The sequence below is a fragment of the Protopterus annectens genome, chromosome 16.part0 (genome assembly GCF_019279795.1).
Source record: "Protopterus annectens isolate FY-2018-M chromosome 16.part0, PAN1.0, whole genome shotgun sequence".
Taxonomy (NCBI): Eukaryota; Metazoa; Chordata; order Ceratodontiformes; family Protopteridae; genus Protopterus; species Protopterus annectens.
Window position 1 is genome coordinate 584,771,688 of NC_056750.1, and position 15,665 is coordinate 584,787,352.

Here is a 15,665-nt window from a genome sequence, read left to right on the forward strand (position 1 = left end):
AACACAAAAACTGGCCTACATTTTTACAAATAATTTCACCAAATTCAGAGTAGAGGAAAGGCTCAGTTGCTTATCCCCCATTAATATGAAAATAAGAAAATATCCTATAAAATAACAAAACAGAAAATAAATAATTCTGATATTGTAGGAATGCTCTCCGTAAAAGTAGGACACACTAGGCAAAGGTGAGTCTTATCAGTATTAATCAGGACGTATAGGTGTTGTGAAGTGACTTACTCATAGTCTCACTGCATGTAAGTAAAGATTGTATTCATTTTTTTGTTTGTTTAATTTTTGCAAACCAAATGATACTGCTCAAAGGACATTTTTCAAACAGGATCACAACCAAAGGCAAACAACTACTGTATATTAGTAGGACATACAATCAAGATTCCACAGAAAAGCACAAACGTTTTAACCACACACAAGGCAAGGTTGGAGCTGTAGTTCACCAACAGTTTATTGCACCACAAAATAAAAGAAACATAAACGCTTTTGTTATATAAAATACATAACTTCATCAGATAAAAGCCAACATTCAAATGGGCACATATATATATGACTTGCATTATCACATGACAAACACCAATTAATGAATTAAAGCAACAATGTATAAAAATATAAAAACAGTTAAAAACACATATAACCATTAGTAGATTCCCCAGAATATATATAATATATATATATATATATATATATAGGAAAATAATGCATAAATATGAATGTGAAAAAGGACATATTTAAAAAAAAACAACTGAAAATGTAACTATGTAAATATGTGTGTATAAGTCCATTAACACATATTTATGCGTATAAATCTATGCTATCTCAATTCTGCCTTCATTTTTAACACACATCCTATAGTTGCAATTTCATTTAAACCTGAGAACCCCACTGCATCCAGGCGCAAAATCCAATACAGCTCACGGTTCTCCAAGAACAATTGCCAGGGACCACCTCTTGTTTTTTTTGCACTTGTTCAATTATAATGAACTTGAAGTGGTGTTCAGGGAATTCCAGAATATGTCTATATAGGGCATTGGTAGTCCCCCCCCCCCGTATATCATAATTGTGCTCATAAATGCATTGCTTCAGCATCCGCTCCATCTTGCCAATATAAAAAGCAGGACAGGCCTGGCACAATGCCTCATATACAACTCCAGAACTATTACAATTGTAATGCTCTTTCACTCAAAAATTAAACCCATTGATAGCAAAAAGCTCACCCATATTAATGTATTTACAGTGATGGCATCTCCCACATGGATACATGTACCTATGTTTTAAATCATCATGTTGTTTACCAACTTTTTCTACCAGGTTTTTGATGTTCAAACCTCTTTTCCATACTATGAATGGTTTGTTACTAATTCTAGATCTAATTTCCCCATCTCCCAACAAAACCTTCCAATTTTTTGCTAGAATCTCCTGGATAATTTAAAGTCCACAGAAAATCTGGTTATAAAGGACAATTTGAAACTGGTATCAGTAGTAGTAACTGTACTCCCCCTATTTACTAGAATAGCTGAATTACATGTACTTACAGTGTTTTAGGAATAACCTTCCTGATAATCCTCTGTCTTCCCTGGATTCTCATGTTTTGGCTGGCAGCAGTGGTGCACAAAACAACAGGGGTATTATTGTGGAGCAAGGACAAGGACATGGTAATCAAACTCCATGTACCGGGTTGTTAGAACCATTGGAGAGTATGGACTTGAGTAACTGGCTGCAATGTGGGATTATATTTTCTCAAAATACAGCCAGTAATAATAATAGAACATTTAAAGATAGTCTGGACTTATTTCACTACCAGCTTCTTAAAATTCGTAAGTTACAGACTGAAAATGCATATCTTTGAGTGTATTAAACAAAACAAGTGCCCAAAGGGCTTAGGCAGTGGAAATTTCCAACCAGACTTGTAAAAAACTCTCTGTTGTATCACGAATTGTCATCACTGTTTGACTGGCACAGATGTGAGTATCTGGAAGTCGTGGTTAAATTCAGTGCCCGCACTATTGATGAATTAACAAAAGAAACCAAAGATCTTGATGTGGCTATCACTCGTGATTTGTTGTTTGCACAAAACCAACTTGAATATCAACATGTCTTTAACAACATTGATAACATCATTCAGAACATTAAACTGCATAACATCAATAAATTACAACAAGGCGCTGATGACTATGCAAATAGGGCATACCCTCAGCCACCAAACTCACAAGAATGGGGTCAACATCGGAGAACGTATACAACCAATGAGGATGGTGAATCCTCGAATATTCATGAGGACACCAATACTGGAAGTGATGTCCCTTTAGACCAAGGAGGCCTGAGAAGCTCGGAGTGGATCAGGGAGAGGGAGCACAACCACCAGAATCAACAGAATGGCCGGGAACCTCAGTCATTTTGGAACCAATGTGGATACCAGCAGAGGAATTCATCAAACCAACAGAGGGGTTGGAATTGGAACCAACAGCGGAACTGATGAACTTGAGAGCAACAGTGGATGATGATACTGGACTTCATATACTCATTAACAATACAGGTGACTTTAAGGTCTTTAATTATAGCTCTCTGGACTATTCTGTTGAGATCACAAATTTATTTGCAAGGGGACTTACTTTTGTTCCCGCTGTTCGTTCTAATCTTCCACAACTGATTTTAGACCTCAAGTTGTTTACCAGGAAAATTAACCTTAACATTGTATTCATCAACAGTAATAGGGCTACTCAAAACGAATTGAGACCTTCCAGTGTGTATAACCCGCCCATGCATTCCACCCTCCACTCCTTTGAGCAAATGTGTGAACTGGATTTCAGGCATTTATTTAAATCTCCAGTCATATACCATAAGAATTTAAAACCAGCTGAACTTGACATTTTGACTATGGTGTGACAACAAAAGGTTAGAACTGTTCAAGCTGACAAAGGTGGGGGGTTGTAATAATGAACATGGAGAACTATATCCAATGTATTTATAACATTCTTTTCAGTACCACTTACTGTCAAGTGTCGAGGAATGAGGTTAACATTGCCTATCACAGGATTAACACACAATTAAGTGACATGGTTATGGAAGGTCGCATCTCACTTGTTGAATTTAAATATTTAAAAATTAATGTCACAGTTATTCCAACTATATTTGGGCTCCCTAAACTGCACAAACAAATTATAGATCTACCATTCTGCCCCATTGTAGACACCCGTAATTCTATTACCTCCCCTATTGCTAAATTCCTAGATACCAAACTTAAATTGTTATTAAGAACTGAGAAACATCTCTGTGTTGACTCATGGGACTTTCTTGCTAAATGTAATGAGGTACAGTTCAACAAACAGCTTTTCTTTTTTACTGTGGATGTAAAAGATTTATTTACTGTAATACCTCATGAGGTTGTCTTAAATTGGTTTGGTGAATTTTTATTTAGAAAAGGGATTGACCAAAATTCCATTAACACATGTGTTGAAATGATGGAAATGGTCTTAAGGAATAATTATATTTATTTTGATGAGCAGTGTTTTTGTCAGCAGACCGGGGTTGCAATGGGAGCAGCTTGTGGGCCTCTTTATGCGAACATGGTTATGTGCGAGTGGGAGCGGAGATTTCTCTTTGAACACTCAGGGTTCCAAAATTGTATTCTATACATGAGATACCTGGATGACCTGTTTTTTTTATTTGGAATGGGAACAGAGAGTACTGGCATTTTCTTAGACTATATTAATAATACAACCGACTTTCTACATTTCTCTCATAACATTGGTGAGGAGAGTATTAGCTATCTTGATGTCAAACTTGAGAAGGATATGATAAAAGGGAGATTTGTTTCTACCATATATAGGAAGCCTACCTATTCTAATGCCTTCCTTCATTTTGATAGCAGTCACCCATTATCCCAAAAGAAAGCGGTTGTTAAGGGACAATTTGTCAGGGCTGCAAGGATGGTGTCAGATGTTGATTTATTTTCATCTGAGTGTGCCCTTTTAGAGAGTATGTTTAATAAGAGGGACTACCCCATGGACTTTGTGCAAGATATTAAAAGAGAAGTAATGGACAAGAGAAGATCTGGGTTCTATTCCCCCATTCTTGATGAAAATGGTCATGACTATAATGTAAGTACATGTAATTCAACTATTCTAGTAAATAGGGGGGGTACAGTTATTACTACTGATACCAGTTTCAAATTGTCCTTTATAACCAGATTATTTGTGGACTTTAAATCGATCCAGGAGAGTCTAGTAAAAAATTGGAAGGTTTTGTTGGGAGATTAGATCTAGAATTAGTAACAAACCAGTCATAGTATGGAAAAAAGGTTTGAACATCATAAACTTGGTATAACAAGTTGGTAAACAACATGATGATTTAAAACATAGGTACATGTACCCATGTGGGAGATGCTGTCACTGTAAATACATCAATGTGGGTGAGCTTTTTGCTATCAATGGGTTTAATTTTAGAGTGAAGGGGCATTACAATTGTAATAGTTCTGGAGTTGTATATGAGGCATTGTGCCAGGCCTATCCTGCTTTTTATATTGGCAAGATGGAGCAGATGCTGAAGCAATGTATTTATTAGCACAATTTTGATATTCGGGGGATACAAACTACCAATGCCCTATATAGACACATTCTGGAATTCCCTGAACACCACTTCAAGTTCATTATAATTGAACAAGTGCAAAATAATACAAGAGATGGTCCCTGGCAATTGTTCTTGGAGAACCATGAGCTGTATTGGATTTTGCACCTGGATGCAGTGGAGTTCACATGTTTAAATGAAATTGCATCTATAGGATGTGTGTTAAAAATGAAGGCAGAATTGAGAAAGCATAGATTTATACACATAAATGTGTGTTAATGGACTTATACACACATATTTACATTTTCAGTTGTTTTTTTTTTAAATATGTGCTTTTTCACATTCATATTTATGCATTATTTTCCTATCTATATATATATATATATATATATATATATATATATATATATATATATATATATATATCCCGGGGAATCTACTAATGGTTATATGTGTTTTTAACTGTTTTTATATTTTTATACATTGTTGCTTTAATTCATTAATTGGTGTTTGTCATGTGATAATACAAGTCATACATATATATGTGCCCATTTGAATGTTGGCTTTTATCTGATGAAGTTATGTATTTTATATAACAAAAGCGCTTATGTTTCTTTTATTTTGTGGTGCAATAAACTGTTGAACTACAGCTCCAACCTTGCCTTGTGTGTGATTAGGACATATAATCAAACATTAGCAGAGTAACATCTTTTATTTGGAACTCAACTATTCAAACACCTGAATAAGAACTTGCTCACCACTTTAGCTACAAAGCTCCTAAGACAAAATATTCCTTACAATCTGAGGAGCCATGACCACTCCGGATGCCATCTTTAAATCCTCAGATACAAACTCTGTGGTATTGAGCACTGCTTCTCCATTCGAGTCCCTTAACTCTGGAAAGCTCTCTTATTACTGAAAGATATTTCCTCATACCCTAACTCCAGGGCACAGCTGAAAATACATCTTCAGAAACAAAGAAAGTACAAGTAGCTTTACAAAGGGCATAAAACCTAATCATGTCCACCTTTACTTCAGTGTTCACTCACTCTACTTCTCTTTATTCCTCCCTCTCTCTACTCTTCGTTCCACCTTTTTACACCTTTTTTCATTACTGCTATGCATCTTTGGACTTGGTGTTGATCATTTGAGTCACATATTGTTGTACATATTGTATAGTACTTGTTTACTTCTTTCCACTAGGGTTACAGTTGTTTATTAAATTATTTCCATTGTTGTAGTATGTCTTCATTGTAATAGCATTTGTAAGATGTCTTGTAACAAATGTTCTTTTCTGGGTCTATACCAGTTAACTGATTGCACTATTTCTGTGAACACCTCATTGATGAACACAATTAAACAAAACATAATCCGCTGAATGATCATTTAAACAAAATACTTTCCCAGGGTAAACAACCACTTGGCCAACCCAGCAACTGCAACAAAACAGCGCTATTTAAAACCCACCCTGGTGAGGGGTTGAGCCCCCCACCCTCCCCCAACTAAAATATACCAAATCCGAGATTGCACTACAATAGGAAAAAGGGTAAATGACACTGTTTTTTCCCGTGGGAAAAACTTTGATAAAATGATCATTCGACAGAATAAGATTTCATTTAATTGGGTTTGAGAAAGAGGTGTTCACTGAATAGTGGATTCAGGTAACTGATAGGGACCCCCTTTTCTTTATTATAAGGCTTGGACTGAAATTAGTCAGTTGTGATTAGTTCTCTACCCCAGATAACAAATTAAAATAAATAAATATATTAAGGAATAATAAGAAAGTTAAATCCAGGCCAACAGGTCTGGTTTTATTAACATCTGCATTCTACTGCCATGCTGCTCTTAGAATGCAATAAGTTTAGGTATTTATAAGTAAAGAGGTACTTAAGCTGTTTAAGTTGGAAGGACTTTGGTATTTGCTTCAAAAAACAATGGCTATGTGAGTTAGGAGATTTTTTTATATTAAGACATACCAGGATGCGCAGTGGCAAGCCCTGCCCCCAGTGTGATATGAACCAGTAATGTATATATAATTTCATACCTCTTATTTTTCAAGTTGTTATTGAGCTTAATGTCCATCAAAGGGTTTTCCCTAAACATATCCCACACCATAGGACTACAATGCAGTGGAACTTAAAATTGTGTACAGCGGGGTTGCAAGGAGGTGGCATCCCCTTGCTGGATGTGTCTGGTCTTTCACTCTCATTAAGTCAGTAAAGCCTGATATTAGAGTTTTTTTTTTTACTTAAACTTTTTACAGTTCAAGAATAAAAATAACATTTAAAAAACATCCCAACCAACATACTTAACTGACATCCCCATTGAAATTTCACTCAAGTCGGCACCACAAACCCTGCAAGAACTACAGTGGTGTGTCCTAAAATACACAAACGCTGTGCATTCGATGGTCTTTCATATTCACTTCAAATAAGAGTGACTGACAAATAATAACCCACACAGCAATGCATATTTTATTATCTGTTATAGTAAGACAAAGGTCTGTTGTTGGATCCCTCCTTAACATGGTCCTTTTCCCCAGTGCTAGTGCTTCTTAGAGTAATACTTCTAACATCTGAAATATCCTTTAAATACATCATTATCAACCTGTAAGGATCTAAAAATCATAGCACAAACTTTCAAAAGTGAAAGTAGAGAGTGTTTTTTTTTTTTTTTTACTTTGCAAGAATAGAAGGTAATCTTTTACTAAATTCCATATGACTAATGATTAAGGAATCTTTGTATAGGCTTAGTTCAGTTACTTAATCTAAACAACTTGTAAACAGGTCAGACTTTAAGAAGAGAAACAGTAAATCTGGGAGAAACAAGGGTAAATCTGAGGACAAAAAACAGTGTTATGGGTTAATTGGTTATTTATCAAAGACACACCTCCTTGGATGCACTGTGGTAAACCACACCCTCCCATCTCATATAGTAATAACCCACGCCTGGGTGTGGGTAATGCTGGATTTACCCATGGTTGGTGTGGTTTGGTCCCGAGGGCGAAGCCCGAGGGACCAAACAAAGCCAACTGTGGGTAAATACAGCATTACCCACACCCAGAAGTGGGTTATTGCTATTGTACCATGACATTATTTAAGAAAAGAAACTATTACTTTTCTTAAATAATGGCATAGTATAATGCCTGTTTACTGCCCTTCCGCAGATGTCTGGCATCCGCGGCAGTTCTGATGTACTGCGCCTGTGCAGTACATCAGAGCTGTGGGCAAAAGCAACGGAGAAAGCAAGATCTCCATTGCTTTTTTTTTTACTGTTTTCACTATGTTAAATGGGTTTAACATAGCGAGACAGTTTTAAAATAAGCAACGGAGATGTCCGTTGTTTATTTTAAAACTGTCTCGCTATGTTAAACCCATTTAACATAGTGAAACAGTAAAAAGCAACGGAGATCTTGCTTCCTTCATTGCTTTTTAAACCTGTCGCTATGTTAAATGGGTTTAGCATATGAGACAGCTTTAAAATAAGCAACGGAGATCTCCGTTGCTTATTTTAAAGCTGTCTCGCTATGTTAAACCCATTTAACATAGCGAGACAGTGTTTTAAAGTAGAGTTATACTAATGGAAAAAAGTCCGGGCGACCGGACCTTTTTCCATTAGTATAACTCGATTTACAATGTGCACGCTGGCCAATCAGCGCGCACGTTTTGGGGGGGGGTCATGGTATAATAAATAAGTTACCAGCCAGGTGTATTTGCCAACTGACATCTAACTCTCTCTAAAGGTTAACAGTGCTGGTGATGTTTCTGCATTAAATTACAACATTTATTACATTTTAAAATGAACACAACCTCCTTAGCTGTACTAGTTCAAAACAAAAACACCTCTCAGAGAAACAGACTGTAAATTTAAAGGCCTAAAATTAGGGACAGTTTTTAAATATTGCTTTTATTTTCCTGAAGGATATGCTGTCTGAAATTCAGATATATCTCATTATTTAGTGACATCAATCCTCAATACTTTTCCAGGGGGAAAAAAACAAAAATTTTATGAAGAACAGACCAAAGATATGAGGCAAAAATCTGTACATTCTGAGAAAATCTGGACAGTTGAGAGTTATGGACACTGAGTGCATTCTTCATGGTTTACATTCCAAAAGCATGCCAGCAGATGAATTGGCAGTAATCCAGATTGTCCCTAGATGCGTGTGTTACTGTACCACAACTTAAAACATTCATCAGGTACCAAATGACCACAGCTCATGAGCGAGCAGCTGTTTCCTTACTTTGACAATAGTCACCGCCAGTCATCAAAGTCACACTGAAACCTGTGTAAAAAGGCCAGGTGATGTGTCTTTGATAAATAACCCCTAAATCATACCTCAGTTGAGAGGTATGCTTAGCTATCCTAAATGTTTTGCCATTGTAGAATTTAATTAAAAACATACTTATTGCTTTTGAAATCAAAATGGAATCTTCAGCTTCCCATGTGAAACACCAATAACCTGAAACCTCGATTTTTTGCCATATCCGGAAGATTACTTTAGCCTAACAAAGAATGTGATTTATGACAATTTGTGTGATGGCTGAAGTTTTATGACAGAAGCATAGTCGTACACATGCATGCTGCTGTCATAATATTTCAAATCACAATCGGAAAGACACTATTTCAGTCCAGTGCTCTCCATTATCACAGGGTTAACAGGTACTATACTATGTAGATTTGTTAGCTGTACTTCAACGTAAGTTAGTTGTACTGTCTGAACCTTTATATTTGCAAATCTTGGATAACTTCCCCCAGCATTTAGAAGTTACAGTTACAAAGCTAATTCACAGTTGAGGTTGTGATCTTTTATTTTTCTGCCCATCTCTACAAGCATACTCCTCAACTGTTTAGGTTTTGTCTCAAAATTGTTGCTGGGTCTCCCCTAATTATTTCACTGGGAGAAAAGGTGGTAGATTATACTTAATGGACAACAGCAATAATTAGTTATAGCCTAATTCAGATTATCTTACTTTGTCAGTTTTTCAAGATAATAGTTTTAATATTTTTAAAAGTGTCCTTGATTGTTTCTGGAGGAAGAGGCTGAGTGCTAGGTGATAATGGAGTTCACTGCACTGAGCGTAACTCCCATTCATATTCATTGACATGAGTTATGCTCAGTCTACTGTTCTCCATTATCACCCAGTAATGGGCCTAACTACATCTGGTTATTAGTCTCCCTTCCCTACAGGCATCTCAGTTATGGTGATAATTGAAAACATTGGACTGCACAAGTGTTTGTGCATAGCTTTCAGAACATTATGGAAGTAGTGTAACATCTAGAACCTGCTGCATATCACCTTGCCAACAGTTCTCAAACTTCTTTTCCCAAGAAACAAGGACAAAGCTAAAAATAATGTGGTAGAAAAAGACCAAAATCAAGGACATTTTAGTGGTACTTGGCTATTATTGCAAGTACCAGGTTCTAAACCACTCACTCTGCAGTTGTGCTTGCTACGGATGGGTACACAACATGACCGTAATTACAAGTGCTTCTGCGTTATGCCCTTTGTCCATGGCACATATATACAGTCCATACTTACTGGCTTCTTCCAAATCCACTGGACAATTCAAAGTGATTGCAGCAGTTGTGGAGTATTAACAACAAATATCCTGCCACTATGGTGCGGTAGTATCACTGAAAATGAATAGTACTTCAGTGTTGGTACCCCCGTCTAAATCGGTGGCAAGTAATATAATTATTACACTCTGTTTAGCAGCATTTTGAGCCAGAGGTTACAACATACTGACTCTGGCTGAATACAGGAGGATTGTCATTGGCATCTAAGATGTTAACTATAATGTTAGCTGCAGCAAAATGTTGTTGGTGCCCCCCATCATAAGCTGTCAGTGTTAGCAGGTGTGTTTTCTCGTGTTCCCTGTCAGGAGGTATTTCCACGAAAAGATCTGGGAATTATTTACTGTTTGTAGGGTTAGGATTTCTTAAAATAAAAATTCTGTTCTGCATAAGGTGGAAAACATTGACAGAGTTTGTACCAATGTGTGGACCAGAGGCCCGCTCAATGCGGAATCGTGATCCAGCCACTGCTGCCTCATAAATATTACATGTCGTTGCTTTATCATTAAACTTTTATCCGCACTTGCCAGTCATTGGGTTCATACATTTCCTGAAAAGCAGCATTTTTTTTTTTTTTTTTTTAGTGATGTAAGGACAAACATTAGTTGCAATAATATATGCATGCTGTTTACCAATCCGTAGCAAGCAAAATGAGTCGCTTAGAGCCTGGTGGTTGTGATAATACTCAAGTATCCATTTTTTTAATCTGTTACATTAAAGTCACATAAAAAGTTAAATGAAAAACAGGTTTAGCATCAACACATTTGAAACTATTAACAGCTAACACATATTTAGTGATTTATTAGAAAAGAAAAAAGGGAGTATTTTACAAGGGAGATGACAGAATGTAATGAGACAAAATCAATGACATTTGACAGATATGCACCAAATGATCAGATCTCTCGGTGATAATACTTTGCAACCTTTTTTTTTACCACCAGAATCAGGGACCTGTCAAGAAATAATCAGACACTTTTTAAAAAAATACTACAAGCAACATGAGAAGTTGACAAAGTAAAAGAATGTGACGTAGCAGACATTTTCAGAAGTAAAAGAAGTCTATAATTATACTTATTGTGATTATTTATTAAATGCTATGAAACCAACCACATTTTCTTCCTAAATAGCCAATTTTTGGATGTATTATTGTGAGTTACATTGCAAATTTTTTAAGCCAAAATCAGAGGCATTCAGGAGTTGGGAGGTATGCCCTGTGAGAATGGAAACATTTACTTTTATTATATTTAGTGGTATTGCGGGTGATAATGGAGAACACTGGACTTTGCATAAACACGTCACTCAGTATTCTGGATTTGCAATTAAGCACAGTTAAGTACAGACCAGTGTTCTCCAGTATTGCCTCCACTATACCTATTTTGGGGATATGTACCAGTTTTCAGGCTTGATATACCCATTCATATGAGGTACCTGTTTTGGAGGCATGTTCCTATTTGTAGGCTTAATTTACCCCTTAACGTATTCTGCAACTCCCCATAGGCTCATAAGTAAGTACTAAGCTAGCTGCCCTTACAGGCCACTTTAAAGCCAGACAATTTCCCTTGAAAAGTAAGAATCAAACCCTAACTTTGTATCTTGTGTCTGTGAGGTACACACCTTAAACATTATGTCAACCCCACTTACACAGGATTTTGATGGTGTTTAGCAAACAGGAAAGCAGAGGCAGACATACTGGTGACATTAATAATTAAAAAGGGGGACCCGTACATTACATTTTTTTTTCCAGAAGCAAAAATAAATGACTTCCTGGGGCAGATTTTTGCAATACCGTTCATTAAAGTCTACAAAGTATATATATTTGAAGATATGCTTGGATTTATTCATCATTTTTGTTACTCAGATTTTTAAACGTGCTTCTGAGTAGCATCGCACAATCCCACTGGACGTTGGAAAAGTTATATGCTATTCTAGGGTTACCACCTGTCCCACTTTGCAAGGAACAGTCCGTCTTTGGGCAGTTGTGCCCTGCATAAAAATTGAAAAAATGGCAAATGTCCTGAGATATTAGGACAAGCATATTTCCTATATTTAATGTAATAGTTGCATAAAACAGTTACTCTGTTTCTGAAACATCTAAATGTTATAAGAAACAGAATAAGCAACTAAAATGCTACAAGAATAAGCATTTATTTAGGCAAAAAAGTGAAGTTTTGTCCTTTGTACTGGCCGTGGGTATGTTTTGTCTTGCAAAATCTGACGTTTGTACTAAAAATGTCCCACTTTGGGCATTTGAAAAGGTTGCAACCCTTTGCTATTCTGAACTATTTAGTATTCATTTTTATGCCAAGGTGCCAAGATTTTGACTGAATATACCTGAGTGCTTTGTTTTCGATGTCTGCAAGTTGAGAGGCATGTTTCCCAAGTAAAAGTATCAGAACGGTTGTCTGAAACTGGGAGAGAATGGGTGGCAGCTTTACTTACCCGTATCCCTGAAAGCAATCTGGTTGATTAAATCTTTCCGGTAAGCTGCCACTGACTGCATAAAAATCACTTGTTTTGGGAGATGTTTTTGCAGATTCTGTAGCTTCACCCTGAGCCTTTTCGATGTCCATTTTCCCTGTGGTCAAGTGTATACCTTACACGTAAAGAAACCGTAGAACAATAGGCCTCTTTATCTCTCTGTGTATTTTGGAAGGGAAGGTGCAATCGGAGTAAACTATGTTGACTTAAGTTACTAGGAAACGGTCTCCTAGATACGATAAGCTCTCCGCAGTGCACGTTTCTCAAGCGTCCCTATTCCACTGCTTTTTCTGGTTTTATTTCAACATGTACTCCCACATCCCACTTTTGTGATTTTTAGGACATGTGTTTAAGAGCTGTAATCGGAACTGTCACATATTACAATTAAATACTTTTCTCCCAGAAAACGGGTTCTAACATAAACTCTATATTTTTTGCCTTCTTTGTGGATACTAATATTGAAGGTGTCCCTGAGTTTTGCACCTTTGTCCTACTAATTTGTAACTTTGCCATTGCTAGTGGAGTATCCACTTTTTATTATAAAAGTGTGTTTTTAATAACCTATGATTTGTATGTGATCAGTAATTAGGTACGTACGCATAAATAAATAAAGCGTTACATGCAAATCGTATTTAAAATCGTTATTATGTACCTGTTTACTGAATGCAATTCACTCAGAATCGACGGCAGCTTTATGAAGCGTTATCCCATAGTCCGTGCTTCACTGACAGTATGTTTTATAATAACTGTAACAACCAGTTCAAGCCAGGGTGGAAACCAAATCTTTACTGGCACTAAGCAGAGAGCATGACGTTTTCTCTTAATCACTATTTATGCTCTGAAACTTTAATTACCAAAAAAATGAAATTTTGCGCCATGTTTGCTAATAAATTCTTAATTTCAAAAACAGAATGTCAACCCATTTAAATCTAATGACCCCCATTTTACCCTCCTGTAATTTTGAGTAACACAGCGTCGGGTTATCGTTACAGACTAGGGACCTCCAGTAATTTACCTGCAGCAGCCAGGATGTTGTTGACCAATAAGCTGGTGAAAGTGGACATTTGCGTACGCTCAGTGGGTACAATACACTGAATTTGAAACACAAGTAGAAATGGAGAATCTCTTTGTATGAAGTTTTACATTTTATAGTCCTGGTCCCAACTTCAATGCATGATGTAATCAATGGCCATGATTTTCCCAGTTTAAAAAACTAAGGAAGTTATGAGTAAAGGATTTAGCCATATGCACTGTCAGAAGTGTATAGTCTCAACAAACAGGAAAATGCAGAATTAGAACACGTAAAGAAAGTCAAGATTTGTCTCTGGGTAAAAGGGTTAGATAAATCAATGAGTAAGTAAGCCATGTCAAAATACTTGTATTACAGTACTAAAGAAAATCTCCAAAGGGGCTAGCAGGAAATGTGAGTTTTATCAGAAGCTTCCAGATGTTAAAGTTGTAAAAGAGTTCAGCATAGAGAATGACAGAAATAAGTCCCTTGTTAAGAATACACTAAGGAAAATAAGAACAGAAATCGAGAAATGGGGTAGATGGTCCTCATATTGAAAGATGAGGAGAAAGGGAAACCTGTTTAGCATGTTATACTTCTCATTACTCCATCTTACGCTTTTCGTTTTGCTCCACCATAGCAGATAGCTAACCAGAAACAGATGCACGATTCTAAGGGAAAGGCTGGTGAAACCACCCATGTGAAAGAGAAAATAAAACAGCCAGTACCATGCCAGGAGAAAACTATTTACATGAGTTTTCTTTTGTAGGGGATAGCCTAGATGAGGAGAAAGGCCTGTACCTGTGCTTGTGCTAGAAGAACTCAATGCCTTTACTTCATGTCAGAATACTGAGGAAAATACTAAGTTACCAGACCTCCAGGTAAGTCATGTTAATTTCACTAAAGGTCAGTGGAAAGATGGAACCATAAGCAGAACTAGAGAACATATAGAGGGAGTAGATCAGGAGCCATTCTGGGATGCATGGCTAAGCTTAGAAAGGCCCCAGTGATCATTAGCCTAGTGTACACTTACGAACCTATAAGAACAGAACAGACCCATGACATACTCCTGGTCTGAGCTAAGAATTGATCTGCTATGCAGAGTCAACAAACAGAAGGAACAGACACTGCCCAAGTTACAACACTTGCAGTGAACCTACCACAGAGCTTCATTTTTGGGAATTGTACGGGTCCTTTTTAAAGATATAGTTATAGACATTTTGGGTTCAGTTGTGAAATCAAATAATGGCCATCAGTATATCCTGCTAACGATTTGTTATGCAAAGAGCAGTTGTGTAAGTAAACTTATCATAACCATAGGTTTTTGAATAGATCACTGTTTCAGTAGCCTAAGCTATATGCCAAATATCATATCAGCCAGCAGCTTTCTAAAGTTCTAGGACACCTTCCATATGTACTGAACACTCCCTTCTTTATGAGATAAGCAGGATAAAAATATGTGGCTAAGGTGCCAACACCTCATAGTTTTTTTTTGTCTTGGAAGAGGAAGGTTAGAACCCAGCTAGTTAGGGATAAAAATGATAAAATCCCTCACATTGGCATAAACGTAGCAAACAAGAGAGAGAGGTGATGATAGGGTGCAGATATTGTAACAGTGATTTATTTGAACGCCTACTGTTAGGGTAATTTTGCTTACACATCTGTGGTATGTTCATCATTAGATCACTGTTGCAGTTGCCTAAGCTATGTGGAATAAATACCTGAGCTTAGAGAGCAAGGGATTGTGAAGAAGAAGAGTTAAGTGCCCCTGGAAATCAATCTTAGAAAAATCTTTTCTTGACCTAGAGTAATAATGTAGCTTGTAGTGCTTGGTAAAAGTGTTCACAGGAAATCAATGTGCTGCCTTAAGAAAATCTCTAGAGTCCATCCCTTTCCAAAAAGGCAGAGAGGTGGCCAGGGGCTTAGAAAATGGGCCCTGACCCTGTCTGTAACTGTCTTGATATGAATGGTATAATAAAAAGATATAGCTTGAGACAATCATTCAGCAATTGTCTATTTGGATAT

General features: G+C 36.8%; 1 protein-coding gene across 1 annotated transcript in view; it reads right to left on the reverse strand.

Annotated features, from left to right (window-relative positions):
* The window catches only part of CCHR16.PART0H9orf116 (chromosome chr16.part0 C9orf116 homolog), a 156,421-nt gene extending 143,582 nt beyond the window's left edge, over positions 1-12,839 (reverse strand). The window contains exon 1 of the mRNA XM_044058599.1: positions 12,593-12,839. Within this exon, the coding sequence (XP_043914534.1) occupies positions 12,593-12,723 (131 nt within the window). The 5' untranslated portion in view covers positions 12,724-12,839. The remainder of the gene's footprint in view (positions 1-12,592) is intronic.
* Between the last annotated feature and the right edge of the window lie 2,826 nt (positions 12,840-15,665).